Genomic DNA, 14903 nt, shown 5'->3' with positions numbered 1-14903 from the left:
GCTCCACTTCCTGGACTGTAATGGGCGCCTCGGAGGTGTCTATATCTGCTTGTTCCAACACGGGGAGCCGTAGGGGAGCCAGGAAGTCTCGGCAGTCCTGCTCTTGCCTGGTAGTGTGCGATCTATAAATTGATTCGTAATAGGCCGCAAATTCCGCCGCTATTTCCCGACCCGTGTTGTGCTGGGATCCATCCGGCTGCACAATTCTCGAGACCCAGTTCCGGTCCCGGTCCCTGCTCTTCAACCAGGCGATCATCTTGTTGGCCTTATCCCCCAAATCATACACTCGCCTCTGGATTGCCAAGGCATGGGATCTCGCCTGGTCCTTGAGGACATCTCTAATTTCCTTCTCCAGGAGTCGCTGCCTATGCCTCCTGTCCTGTTCCTGTTCAGGAGATCCCCCACCCGCGCTACCCAGCGCCAGCAGGTCGTGCTCCAGTCGTTCAACCTGCTCCATTCTATCTTTACAGCGTCGCCCTACCTCCGCCTGCACAAAGTCCCTGGCTACGGTCTTGAACGCATCCCACACTGTACAGTGCGAGCTGACAGAGCCAACGTTGTCGGCGAAATAATGGTCAACCCGTTCCCTAAATGCATCCTGGAACTCCTGGTCCCTGAATATGAACGTGTCAAGTCTGGGGGGGTTAGTCCAGTCGCGGACCGGGCCTCGGAGCTGCCCCGCTACCGGGGAGTGATCAGATATCCCCCTGGCTCGTTGACACCCACCCTGGAACTGTCCCATGCTACCCACCTGTGTTAATATATAGTCAATCCGAGACTCTGACCCATGAGCCGCAGATACATGTGTGATGTGTCGCACCAGGGGGTTATGTGCCCTCCAAAGATCCACCAGTCCCATAGCTCGCATGAAGTCCCGAAGGTGGCTGGTCCCCCCTCCCGTCGACCGAGTTTGCGACCTGTCGAGGTCCCCCTCCATTACAGCGTTCATGTCCCCTCTAGGACCAGAATCCCCGGTATCATATCCAACAACAACTTACCGACATCTGGGAGGGTGGTGCCATGCAATCGCAGAGGAATATATAACAAGCATAGATTGAGTGTCTTACCCTCCCACTGGGCTGTCAGCGCCACATAGCGCCGTTTTATCTTATTCTGCAGGCCGTTAACATTCCAGGACAGTACTTTAATGTGGCTAGCGTGTGACATAGACATGATAGATTACTGGCACGAGCAATCGGGGGGACAAGCCCGTCCCTCCCCCGCCCCCCATCCTGTCTTCTTACCGATAGTGCCGCAGGAGCCAAAACAAACACATCAAAAAAGGAACTCAAAAAACTAAACTGCGACCAACCCATCGCCCCCAAAACTATGGAACGAACCCCCCTCCCTGCTACCCTGCTACTTCAGCCAACAGGGCCGGACATCCCCCAACGAGCAGAGCGCCTGTAGCCCTTAGAACAATAAACAAGGGGGTGAGTACCTCTACTTAGTCCCGCAACTTGAGGGCCCCCCGGCCCCGCTTCATAGTCCGGTGATTACCACTTCCTGTCCCATATGATCTCAACATTATAGTTACTCGGGAGATAGTCCCGTTCGGGCCCCCCTCCCACTGGCCCCCCTCCCCAAAAACAAAATCTAACGTAAGCTCCGATACCCAGTCCCAGGGGACTTGAAGGAGACAGCATACGTCACGTGAAGTTCAGCAGACGGCTCCACTGCAGTCCTGTCTGGGCTCCTTCACCCCATGTCCGGCGAGGCCGACAGGCTCCGCGGTCGATCCCTGCTGGCAGGCAATGGAGACCCCCGCCATCGCTGCCCCCTCCCCGGAGAGCCAACTGTCGATGTTGGAGACCATGGCGCCGTATCTCTCCAGCCTCCTTCCGAGCCAGGGCCATCTACATCCAAGCGCTCCTCCAGCCAGGAATGGACATCCTCCGGAGAGGTGAAGAAGTAGGATTTCCCGCCACTGAGGAGCTTAAGTTTCGCCGGGAAAAACATCATGTACTTGATGCCCTTATCACGAAGCACTTTTTTGACTCCATCGAAGGATCTACGCTCCCACTGCACCTTCATCGTGAAGTCCGGAAAAAGCCTGATGGTGGCATTGTCCAGCCTCAAATCTCCACGCTGGCGAGCCGTTTGCAAGATGGCGTCGCGGTCCCTATAGTTAAGTATCCGTGCGATTATGGTCCGCGGTGGGGCACCTGGACGCGACAGGGGGACCGGTGCTCTGTGGGCCCGCTCAATTGCGAAGAATTTCTAAAGGCGTTTGGGCTGCAGGTGCTTGATGATGAGTTCCTCGAGAAACAGGTCCACGCTCTGCCCCTCCATCTTTTCCTGCACCCCTACTACGTGTATGTTGTTCCGGCGGCCCCGCCCTTCCTGGTCCTCAAGCTTATCCATCGCCACTCTCTGCAGCTAAGTAAGGTGTTGCACCTGCTGTTGCATTTGATTAGTGGTTGTTCGGAGTTCCGCAATGTCCGCAGCATTCTGGGCAGCCTTGTCCGATGTTTTGTTTAGGTCCGCCCTTAGTAATGTCATTTCAATGGACACTTTGTCTATTTTCGATTCCAGCGTGGTCCCTAATGACTGTACAGCCTGCATAATCGATGCCAGGGAAGGCTCTGGTGCGTCCACCTGGGCCCCGGCCTGCACGTCCCCCCCACCATGGGCGGCCGCCATGTAGTTGTCCATAGTATTGGCCTGGGTGTTCGTGGATTTCTTGGGTTTCATGGCTGCTTCCGACGAGATGCGTATCTTCCTCGGTGTGTGCAGGGGGGGAGGAGGGAAAACCCCCCACGGGGGGCGCCACGGCACCCCCGACTTCAATCAGCGGCTTCGCGTCCCCAGGCGTTCCCAAGTGTGTCCAGGCAAGGGTCCACTTGCAGCCTCTCGGCCCACTTCCTCCTGTACACTCCGGCGCGTGGCCCCTGTCGCTCTCCGCGTCCCCTTTCAGCTCATCTAGCGGTCAACAACCGCCGTCGTCACCTCAGAGGGCGTCGGGGTGCGTGTCCAGTTGGGCTCCCCTCCCTGAGGACCAGGGGGGGCCACACCGCCGAGTTTTGATCCTCCGCCAAGGCCCAAGGCCCTCTCCTGCGTCAGCCACACCTCTTGCGCTGCCGTCCGCAGCCCCAGGGTCTCCTTCTCTGCCGATATGTTAGGGGGTGGGCCCGCTCTCCGGTGCACCCTCCCAGACCGGCCGGTCTCCTGGCGTCCACCGCCGGGCCCGCTCCACTGCCGCCGGCCTCCAGATCACGCGAGGCCGGCGTCTGAAGTTGTTCCCAGCACGGAGCGGGCCGCGGCAGGCCGCAATCTTCCGATGCACGCCATGGTGGCACCCTTAACCGGGAAGGCTCGCGGGGGGTTCCGCCAAAACCGGAGCTCCGGCTGTATTCAATACTGGCTTCTAGGACTGTCAGGGCCAAGGATCACTGCAGGATATACGGGCCGTGGGGATTACCTCACGGGAGCCTCGCTAGAGTGCGGCCATCTTCGTTGCTGCTTGGCCATGCCCCTTCTAAAAAACATTTATCTTTATTTATATACCTTTAGCAAGTTCAAAAGAATTCCTTTAAAAACAACACATATTGTGCAAATATGTGCAAAGCACAATTACATCAAAAATTATCACAAGTATTAAAATCCAAACATTCCTAAATCATAAATCAACATGTACACATTCAATATACATCAATTATGACCTGCATAATCGAGACAAAAACAGCCAAAGACATAAAAATTATCTAATTCTATTGTACATCGATTTTGAGAGCACAGAGGCCAATACTCTTGATTTGTATTTGCACCCTTCTGTGGCTGTCTTTTTCAATTGTACTCTCCTTCAGCGTTGACGCGTTTCGATGGTTTATTTTAACTCAATACCACCTTTTTCAAGACGTACAATTTTAGCTGTCCCGGTACAATCTTATAATTTTCTGCCTAAAAACAGATACAAATAAAATCAATCAATTTAATATTCATTGTAAAATTTCATTTTATAAAATATCATGAATGCCATATTAATTCAAATGACTTTCTCAGTAAAGTACTACAAGTGCTCTACTGTTCAATTGACCTCTGTACATCTCATCATATACTTGGCACATTGCTTTACTATTGCATCAAAAAAAGGGCCTTACATATCTAATTATACCTTTAACACATTGCTTCATATTGGCATCAAAAAACATTTAAACCCTACTTAATTCACCTTCCTATATGATTTTTATTCTTGAAAATATTTCCTGCCCTGTAGCTACCTTCCTATCCCCTCCTCTTGCAGATACCTGATGAGACAGGAGCAATGGAATTCAGCACCATAATATATGCTGCACTATGTATGGTACTCATCCCGCTTCTAATAATTGAAATTCCTCGGTTTAGGAATTGGTCCACTACGGAATGGCCTGTTTAAGGAGAAAACGGCTTTCAGGGCAGTTTACTGTGAAAATCAGCTGCAATTGCCACCCCTGCTGCTTTTTGGGGAAGTTCTTAGTGGCTATAACCTCTGCAAACAAAATGAAACTATGTGTATAGTTGTTAACAATTCTCAGTCTCTATACGCATTCTATCTATATTTTCCGGGCGGATATCAAGTCAATTACCTTTGGGTAAACTTCCGTAATATTGCCCTTGTCCATCTTATTTTATTGGAGCGGTATTGTTGCTGTATCCACGCTATTTCATTATATATTCTTCGTCTCGCTTGACACGCTGTAACTAATGTTGAAATAAAATGTACTCATTGTTTTCACAATAAGGGTGATATCCCTATGCTAATAAATTAAGAAGCGCATTGAGTTACCTTCCGTGCAGTATCGTGGTTGTAGTGTTGCGCGCTTCTTTCACGGGCGCACTATTAATAAAGAACACGCTGTATGTTCTGTGCCCCCGATTATCAATCAATCAATCAATCATAGCATTTGTATAGCGCGCTACTCAAGGCGCTTGGGGGAGGGGGGGTCCGCTACTGCTCGAACAGCCAGGTCTTGAGTTGTTTCCTGAAGGCGAGATGGTCCTGGGTCAGTCGAAGGTGGATGGGGAGGGAGTTCCATGTCTTGGCCGCCAAGTAGGAGAAGGATCTGCCTCCGGCGGTGGCTCTTCGGATGCGTGGTATGGTGGCGAGGGCGAGGCTAGTAGATCGTAGCTGGCGGGTGGGCGTGTAGAAGGTCAGTCGGTGGTTGAGGTACTTGGGGCCCAGGTCGTGGAGAGACTTGTGTGTGTGGGTGAGGAGCCTGAACGTGATCCTCTTGTTGACGGGGAGCCAGTGCAGGTCCCTCAGGTGGCCGGAGATGTGGCTGTGCCGGGGGATGTTCAGGATGGTGTTGTTGATCTCCTCTAGAACATCCAAAAAGACACCAATGAATAGGTGCCCCCCATTTTCTTATTACAGTCATTGACCTATACTAACTCTCATAAAAAGTGGGCGTCTGTCATACCTCAACCGTGGCGACAGCACATCTAAACGCCAACTACCGCTTGTCTGTTTCTTCGTGGGGATAACGCGCACTCTAGTACAGGGCTCCTATTTACTTTCCTGGCCTTGCGCTCTGATTGGTTCAAACTGCTACGTGCCCACCCTCAAGACGAAGTGTCAGCTACCTTTCTTGTGTTCTATGATCCCATTGGATCTAAGAACACGTGTTCTATTTTGTATCGGATTAATACGTGTTGTCTGTGATAGGTTGACATGTGTCAAGGTAGGTTGCTATGGTGTAGACTGAGGTCTACTGTGCTTGTTATGGTGTAGACTGAGATATAGTGCTTGTAATGGTGTAGACTGAGGTCTACTGTGCTTATAATGGTGTAGACTGAGGTCTACTGTGCTTGTTATGGTGTAGACTGAGGTCTACTGTGCTTGTAATGGTGTAGACTGAGGTCTACTGTGCTTGTTATGGTGTAGACTGAGATATAGTGCTTGTAATGGTGTAGACTGGGGTCTACTGTGCTTATAATGGTGTAGACTGAGGTCTACTGTGCTTGTTATGGTGTAGACTGAGGTCTACTGTGCTTGTAATGGTGTAGACCGAGGTCTACTATGCTTGTTATGGTGTAGACTGAGGTCTACTGTGCTTGTAATGGTGTAGACCGAGGTCTACTGTGCTTGTTATGGTGTAGACTGAGGTCTACTGTGCTTGTAATGGTGTAAACTGAGGTCTACTGTGCTTGTAATGGTGTAGACTGAGGCCTACTGTGCTTGTTATGGTGTAGACTGAGGTCTACTGTACTTGTAATGGTGTGGACTATGATCTACTGTGTTTGTAGTTGAGAACTACTTTGTAATGGTATAGCTTACTGTGTCTGTATTGCTGTTAACTCTGATCCACTGTGTTTATAATAGTGTAGAATTAGATTTCATTTATATGGCTTTCGTTTGGTGTTTTATATTAATTTCTGTATAAATGGATCACCCATTGGCTAAGCTCAGGGTGGGAAGGGATCACTTCCCCTTTTTGTGGCTAGGAGATCGCTGTCCGCACAGTGGACTTAACACATTGTGCATTGCCTGCTGGTGTCAAGACTAGATCTGTTGCTACACATAGCACTTTTAATACAATCCCTACAGCTCCCTGATGTGCCCATGCAAGTATGGTGGAAATAGGGGTACACTCACCTTTTTATGTCATCTCTCAATAGGGATCACACGCCTGGAGCGGTGGGAGAGAGCCGAGTTCCTTGGGCTGCAGCCTCCCAAGGCAATCAGAGACCTTGTGCTGAAACATGGCGATGATCCAAGATTTGTGAACAGGTGAGCTCAACATCCCAAGCGGAGACCAGGAATGGCGATCCTCCTCCTTCCATGCTCCCCTGGGAAATGGTGGTCTCTTGGGGTTCGACCCAACTTCACTGCCAGAGGAGCATGTGTAGATGGTCATTCCATGATTCAGCCCCATTAGTGGGGTTGTGGTGTCAACGTGGGTCTGTTTCTTTGTTTCATGGATAGACCCGTTGGTACGCTGTGTGCGCACAGCACAGGTTTTCCAGGTCAAGTTTACCCAATGAGGGTCTGGAAGAGGAGGATGCGTGCATAAGTGTCTACGTATGTGAGTTGCTGTGTGTTTTAAAAATGAAAATAATATAAAAAAAATTATATATCTGAGCCTTCTTAATGTACTGTTTTGGAAAAGCTTGGTCCACTCAAGATTCTGTTTCTTGTCTTATGAAACTTAATCAATAGTCAAATTCTGTGTGGTCTCAATACACGACTATCTTCAAACACGTTTAGCTTCCATTTCAATCATTTTCTGTTTGCGTAGGATAAAGAGGTGAGACAAACCGGTGAAAGTGTTATACCACTGTACTCAGTGGGACAGATTTCAAATGATCTCCCTGTGGTTATCAATTTATCAATTGGGTGTCACTGAAGCTCATGGACTCTGATGAAGGGGCATGTATGCCTTCCACAAGGGAGGACCCCACATTGGCATAACATCTGAAGGACTATTGCCTACCAGATGCTTTTTCTAACTAGTAAAGACTCCTAAGTAGTTACAGCGTACCCTTTGTCCAGTCCAAACAGGTCTTTATAGATCTTCTGATGGGGCGACATGCAAGTTGTAAGGTGTCCCGGCAGACCTAGAAGTGAGAGATGAATTTCCTTAGGATCATGGTTATGTTGAAAGAAGGGGCATCCTATGTAATGAAACAGAGTATATATCAGAAACAGCGAGTGAGTGCGGCTTAGACCAAGGAACGGCAATGAAACGCCTGTCTTTAGACAACCTACGTTATGTCCCGGTACTATAACCACCCAGCACCTCCCACCCCCATCAAGCACAATCAGTTCTCTTTGGACCCCCAGAATCATGGATAGAGCCTAAGAATATCACCTGGGTACTGAAAAGATTGCTCCATACTGTTTTCTCAGGGTTTATTTTTGGAACAAAATTGGGTCCTCTTGTTTAGCAAATGTTTTCAAACTTCTTTTTTGTAAGTTAATCAGTGACATGGGCTCACTCTAATTTAACCCCTGCTCTTCCAATTCTTTTCCTTGCAGTCTTTGGAACGACTATCCTCTCTAGACCAGCCACCTTGGATGTCTCGGTATATGGGAACGCCGAGAGGACTCCACTCTTTTGGAGAAAAAAAAAGTTATTGTTAATATCAGTTTATATTATTTGAACAAATGTTTTAAAGAGTTTTATATTTTTTAAACATATAACCATTTGTCGTGGTTCAATTGTTTTTATGTTTCAAAATGAACATTAGGCTCCCGCTGGTTCTGCTTTTTGAGATATCCCGCTCTGTAAAGTCACATTTTAAATAGTCATGCCCTGTTTGGAAAGGAACCGGAAGCGGGGGTCACCTGTGCGTGACAAGTATCAATCACACGAAAATTCATGTAGTGCTGTGACGTCCCTTCCTGCAGGGAACACAATGAAACGATGCAGGTATTCAAGTGTCTTACTGGGCAAAAACAGGAAGTGATGTCACAGGCAGAATGACCGCAAAGAAACATGGAACATCTGCATGATTACTTATAGTGTATAACATCAGCGTTCTCATACTTCAAGTACATCACAAACTCATTGACAGGCTAGATTGTGGCAATATATGGTTAAAATAATATTGGGAAACACTGGTGAATGTGTGGAGGGGCAGTAACCCAACTTCATGCAACCGGGTGTGGAAGAGGCATGTACAAGTATTTAGTCAATTTGTGCTTTTAAAGAAACAGGAAGTGATGTCAGAGCAGTTATTTAGCAGTCATACTGCTGCGCTATAGGTAGTGTATGTGCGGGTAAACTGTAACAATTTAAGAGTTTAGGTAATATTGCTTAACATTAGTGAATTTGTCTTAACAGGAAGTGATGTCAAAACAACCATCCAGTTGACAAGGCATGTATGTGCACAGCAATAGCCTCACTTCATGCAAAATGCTGAACAAAGCAGCAATGTGTGTGTGTCTATACATTTACTTTACGCCGAAAAAGCAAAATGCCATTGATTGTTTATGTACAGGAAGGTCCCCCGAAGAGCGTTAACTGTAATCCTGAACTTCCACTCGGTCCCATACCGGAAGCAGGACCACTGAGATGTGTCAGAAGAGAGTCAACCTTGCATGTGGACCTAAATAGAGTTTAGGATAGAATGTGGGCTGAAACACCATACTGTACATGTGTCTGTGCATGCCTGTGACATCACTTCCTGTTAGCTGCTGGGCGACTAGACTTTGAATGTAAGGGTCGGAGGGTGTTTATAGAAACAGGAAGTGATGATACTTTAAAAGGTAGCCTAAGTTGAAAGTAATTTTCGTTTTTTGATTAATACGAAATATTTATTTCACCGTTATGCCTTCACTACAGATAAGCATGTTTCGCGTTTTATTTTCACTTTCTGAAATAAAATGTAGAACCTGACAAATAAAAACATATTTTTACAGTGTCCAGAGCTCAGATTGTTTGTAAAATTAAACTGTCAGGTAAGGGTGAAATGACTGTCAGTGTGAAGGGACGAATGGGGGATCAGTAGACATATAAGAATCGGACCGTAAGCTGATCAGAAAGGTAACAGGAGGTCCATGAAGCTTTTTAAAAGCTAGGAGGTGGGTCAGCTGAGGAACGTCATACAGAGCAGTACCTTAAAAAGACATCACAAGCACAGCAATGATAGCATGGTACAATGTGGATCACAGCAGCACCGACTCCAGTCACTCAGCCTCACACATGTATGAGAGAGTCGAAGGGCCACCGTTTTGCACTTCACAGTGCCCCAAGACACTATGGGGGTCATTTATAGGGAATCAGTGTAGGGCAGCGCCGCCCTATGCCAATGTGAAAGGGCAGGAATGACGGGTATTTATGAAAGACAGTGCACTCCTGTCTTTTCCCCCAGCGCTGGCACACAATGTGCTGCCTAGTGCCAACGTAGGCATCCTTGCACCAAGATGCAAAGGTGCCTGCATTGCAGACAGGATTGTTTTGTGCAAGAAAGGGCTCCTTCCTGCACAAAAACAATCCTGAGAGGCTTTTTCCTCTTTCTACGTGTGCTGCGATATGCAGCCCATATGGAGAGAGGCAATGCTCTTGGGAAGACAAAAGGTTTTGGCGTTTCCCCAGGTTTATGTGTTTAAGTAAATCTGTGGCAGCATCAAAACCCATGAGTGTTGAATGGGAAAATCTGCTGCCACGCCCATGGAACGCTTCCCGGCCGCAGAATAAGGCTGTGCAGTGGCTTGCGCTGCTTTGTCTTACACCATGTATATGTTTCCATTCAAGGTCATGCAAATTGGCTTTGCGTGGCCTCATAGATATGATTGAGAGGTATGCGCTGCCGGAGCGCCATAAAATGTGACGCTCCAGCGGCGCAAGCCATCCATAAATAATGCATTATGATATAGCATTCATTACAGACGTGAGTCTTCAACTCTTTCTTAAAATTGAAGAAGTGTAGGGGTGTTCCTGCTAGAACATAGGAAGTTGTTTCAGGCCCTGGTTGCATAGACTGAAACGGCCTGCTGCCTTGTATATTTATTTTTTACACTTAGTTTGAAGTCTGATGGTGTCCTGGCTTGGGTGTGCGAAGAGCTACCAGAGATGGTGCGCATGGTGAAAGATAAGGGAGTGTGCTAGTTACAATGTCTTTGTAAATGACGTAGCTGGTTTTGGAGATGCTGTGGGCAAGCAAGGCGAGGCAATGGAGCAATGTGATCATATTTCTTCATGCCTTGGGTAAGACGTGCTGCAGCATATAGGTGCCCTTAAGGGGCTTTACTGTGGAGTTTGGGAAGCCATGGAGTAGGCCGCTACGGCCATCCAGATGTGACAGTTCAAGGACTTGAACTGCTGTTCTGAAGTTTCTTTCTGGAAGAAACAATTTATGTTTCTTTAGAAGAGGGAGTTGGTCTTCTTTGTATTTTTGGCAATGTGTTCCTGAAGGGTGAGATTGGTCTCCCGCATGAGGCCAGGTGACTTGGCATTCAGTGAAGTTAGGATTCAGAGTCTTCAAAGTTCATGTCATTTAGCCAGGTTTGTAGTGTTTCTTCTTTGTTTTTCTTGGCAAATAACAGGATTTCTTGATTGTGTTGGAGGTCTGTATGATGTGCAGATCATACCAGGGACATTGGATGCCTGTAGCATAGGAGACTTTTGAGTAGAATTGTGCATGATCAGCATATTGGTGAATCATACTACTGTTATCTGTGAGTAGAACAACAAGTTGCTCTATCTAGAGTTTTTGGATCGCCACGAGCAATATATAACCCTGGTGGACTCCACAGACGAAAGGGATCTTTAGGGACATACTGGTGCCTATGCGAACCAACTGGTGTTGGTTGAAAAGGTAGGAGGAGAACCAGTTAAGGACATTGCTTGTGAATCCAAGTCAAGACCCCAGGGAGCGTGTGAGGGTGGGATGGTCGACTATGTTGAATGCAGCTGAAAAGTCCAGCAATATCAGAAGGCAAGGGTCGTCTTCATCTGTGATCAGGAGGGCCTTGTCTGGGATGTGTAAGGAATCGGTTTCTGTGCTGCAACGTGATCTGAAGCCTGAATAGGAGTCATGTAGGAGATGGTTAGCATTAATGTGATCTTGGAGCTGAACATAGTTTGCTTTTTCTGTCATTCTTGATTTCATTGTGTTAAGCTGCTCCATCAGCCAACGAACTGTCAGGAGAAGAGGACATAACATACAGGCAAGACTGTTGAACCTTCCGCATTTTAAGCAAGCCATCAACATTCATCCGTTCCGGAGGAGGAGCTTGGCGGGCATCCGTGATGGCCGCGTGAGCACAGCGCTCCCCGGACCCCCGCCGCTCCCGGCATAATATCCTGCATGAATCCTGATTTTTCGCGAGGATTTGTATAGAGGACGTTGGGCTGATCTACCTGGACTTTTCAGAACTTTATTTTGACACCGTGTGCCTGAGTTATGGTGAATTGGACTTTTGGGCTCCGCCCTTGAGGTGCGCCCGGGACTGGGTGAGGTTCGGTGGCCGTCTTGGAGTTGAACAACAACGGCAGGGGGATTGGACTTGTTGGTCCCCTTCTTAAGTTTCGGTTTCGATTCTGCCTCTGACTGGGACATCGGTGAGAGGGTCGGGCCAGAGCTGGTTCCAGGACACGCGTCGGCTGTCGGGCCTTTGGCTGGACTATTCTTCTATTTGGCTGCCCCTCTCCTAGTGAGACCCTTGTTGTGGTCCTTTGGTCACGAGGCCTCCATTTCTGGTGCCCGGTCCGTTGACCCTGGTGAATCCACTTGTGACGCATCTCCAAAATGGCGGGCAGAGGGGACCGGGAGACGCGCAAGACGAAGACACCTCTGCGCGGGGGTCCGGTTCAATCTAATGTCATGGACCGTTATACCCATTCTAAGGGGTCCCCCGGAGCTGCCCTGCCCGGTCCCAGTGCGTCTGACCACGTTGTGGATGCGTCGACGGAGCCTTCCTTGCAGGACATCATGGGCGCCATTTCTGGCATGAAGGAGTCAATAGGCCAACAGTACGAAACCTTGGCCCACAAAATTGACACCGTGGCAATCGAGGTAAACCTAATTCGAGCCGATCTCTCCAAAACGAACGAAAAGGTGAAGTCGTTGGATATCAAATCATCCAGCCTCACGGCGGACGTCTCTGAGATACAGACGGAGATTGGCAATCTCCGTAGGGTGAACGATTTCATGACCCGGCGCTTGGAAGATTTTGAGAACGGGGCACGTCGCTGTAATGTTCGAGTGGTTGGTGTGCCGGAGAACCCAGAACCCCACTCGGTTGATCTCCTGGTTGAAGACCTGATCCAGAATTACCTTTCCCCATCTGGCCTTAGTACATTTTTCACAGTGGAGCGTGCACATCGTGTTCCGGGGGGCCAGGGTAAGCCAGGCGCCCCGCCGAGACCTATTGTTGCAAAGCTTTTCCACTATAGAGATCGGGACGCTATCCTACAGGCGTCGCGGGTGAAGGGCCCGGTGGCCTTTGAGAATGCCACGGTGAACTTTTATCCGGACTTTTCCCAACAGGTCCAGAAGCAGCGGATGGGATTTCGTGGTGCCAAGGAGCGCCTTAGGGACATGGGGATGCGTTACGCTATGCTCTTTCCGACCAGGCTGCGGGTTGAGTATAATGACGAACTTTCTTTTTTGATCGGCCGGACGCTGTGAATGACTGGCTGGACGCCTTGCCTAGCCGACCTCCTGAGACTGAGTCCGATGCCCACCCGGGCGGTGCTGAAGGTGGTGTAGAGAGCTGAACATTTCGTTTATGCCTGGTGCCTTGTTTTGAATAACTCTTCCAGGAGTGTATGCCTATGTTCCTCTATTGCTTATGTGATTTGATGTATGTTCTTTTCTCGTCCTTGGTCTTGATCGGGGTGGCGGGTGGGACGGAGCCTTTCCTCCTCCGGGGTCTTTGTGTAGAATAGGGGTTCTTGGGCGACAGGCACACTGCAGGTTGGGGTGGCTTTTTAGCTTTTTGCAGGGGTGCAGGGTGGGGGGTGTTTTCTTGTTGTTTGGGGGGTGGGTGGTTTGGGAGTTCGTTGTTTGTGTGTTCTGTTTTCAAGGCGACTTTATCCTGTATTTGAAGAAGTTTCTGGTGTCATGCTCATTGGTGGGGGGTTTTGGCTTTGTTGGGTGGGATGGGGGGTAGCGGGTTGAGATTTGTTTCGTGGAACGTTAACGGTCTGGGAGATCGTATCAAACGAAGTGTGGTGTTGAAATGTATACGACGTTTATCTCCTGATATTGTTTTCCTGCAGGAGACTCATTTGGTAGGCAATGTTTGTCATGCAATGAATAGGTGGGGCTATCGTCTCGTTGCACATTCGGGGTTTACCTCGGGTTCTAGGGGTGTGGGTATCCTTGTTCGGGCGTCCCTCCCCCTAGCTATTGATGATGTGATTCAGGATGATCGGGGGCGATATGCGGTCCTTGTGGGTCGCTATGAGGGTCGTACCCTCTCCTTATTTACTGTTTATGTGCCCCCCGGCTTGCAGACTTCTACCTTTTCAGATTTGGGCCGTGTCTTGTTGGACCTCCCAGATAGTACTCTCTTTCTGGCTGGTGATTTTAATTCGGTCTTCTCCGGTCTCCACGATCGCCACCCCCCTAGAGATACTCCTGCGGCCCAACAGTGGTTGGGTGGATTTTTGGATACCTTTGGCTTGGTGGATTGCTGGAGGCTTTTGCATCCTACTCAGCTTCAATACACCTTTCATTCTGGGGCCCATGGGAGTCTGTCTAGGCTGGATTACTTCCTGATGCCTGCGGCTCAGTCGCCTGCGGTGCGTGAGATTGTGCACCTACCCAGGGGTATCTCTGACCACTCTCCGCTCTGGCTTCGTTTTGAGGTTGGAGTGGAGGCAGTGGGCCGGGTGGCTCCCATCAATCCGTGGTACCTTACCTCCCCCGAGACCCGCAGCCTTTTGCTTAAGTCTTTGGACGCGTATTTTCTGGATAACGAGGGGTCGGTTTCCTCAGCTGTGTCCCTATGGGAGGCCTTTAAGACGGTGATTCGTGGGCAGGCCCTCTCCCTTATTGTTGAAGCTAAGAGGGCGAGGAATAGGGAGGTGGTGGATCTTGAGGGAGAGATTTCAGCATTGGAGGATGCTTTGGAATCTGGTGTCACGTCTGCGAAACTCCACGCCCTGGGTCTGAAACAATTTGCCTATAAGTCCATGGTCACGGATGCTGCTAAAGTGATGTTTCGGGAGCAACAGGGTCGTTTGTCTGATGTGGGTGACAAAGCGGGTAAATTGTTGGCGTGGCTGGATAAGAAGGAGAGAGCTAATCGTGTGGTACCCGTGATTCAGTCTTCGAGTGGTGAGAGTGTGACGGACCCGATTGGAATAGTTCACCGTTTTGCTGAGTACTTCCGTGTGGTGTATACCCCTGTGTCTGTGAGAGATGTGGCTGACTCTCGCCTTCTATTGCGTGATATAGCTCTGCCCGTTGTTTCCGATTTGGATTGTGCAGCGTTGGATTCCCCCTTTACTGTTGATGAGATAGCTACT

General features: G+C 49.0%; 1 protein-coding gene across 5 annotated transcripts in view; it reads left to right on the top strand.

Moving 5' to 3' along the window:
- POLD4 (DNA polymerase delta 4, accessory subunit) overlaps positions 1 to 9345 on the top strand; it is a 709379-nt gene extending 700034 nt beyond the window's left edge. For all 5 annotated transcript variants that reach the window (XM_078658940.1, XM_078658888.1, XM_078658868.1 and 2 more), the window contains 2 exons: positions 6598 to 6709; positions 7958 to 9345. In XM_078658940.1, coding sequence (XP_078515066.1) covers positions 6598 to 6709; positions 7958 to 7982 — 137 coding nt within the window. In that variant the 3' untranslated portion in view covers positions 7983 to 9345. The remainder of the gene's footprint in view (positions 1 to 6597; positions 6710 to 7957) is intronic.
- The last annotated feature ends 5558 nt before the right edge of the window (positions 9346 to 14903 follow it).

The sequence above is a fragment of the Lissotriton helveticus genome, chromosome 1_1, assembly GCF_964261635.1.
Source record: "Lissotriton helveticus chromosome 1_1, aLisHel1.1, whole genome shotgun sequence".
NCBI lineage: Eukaryota > Metazoa > Chordata > Amphibia > Caudata > Salamandridae > Lissotriton > Lissotriton helveticus.
This window is presented reverse-complemented; position numbering and strand designations above follow the sequence as displayed.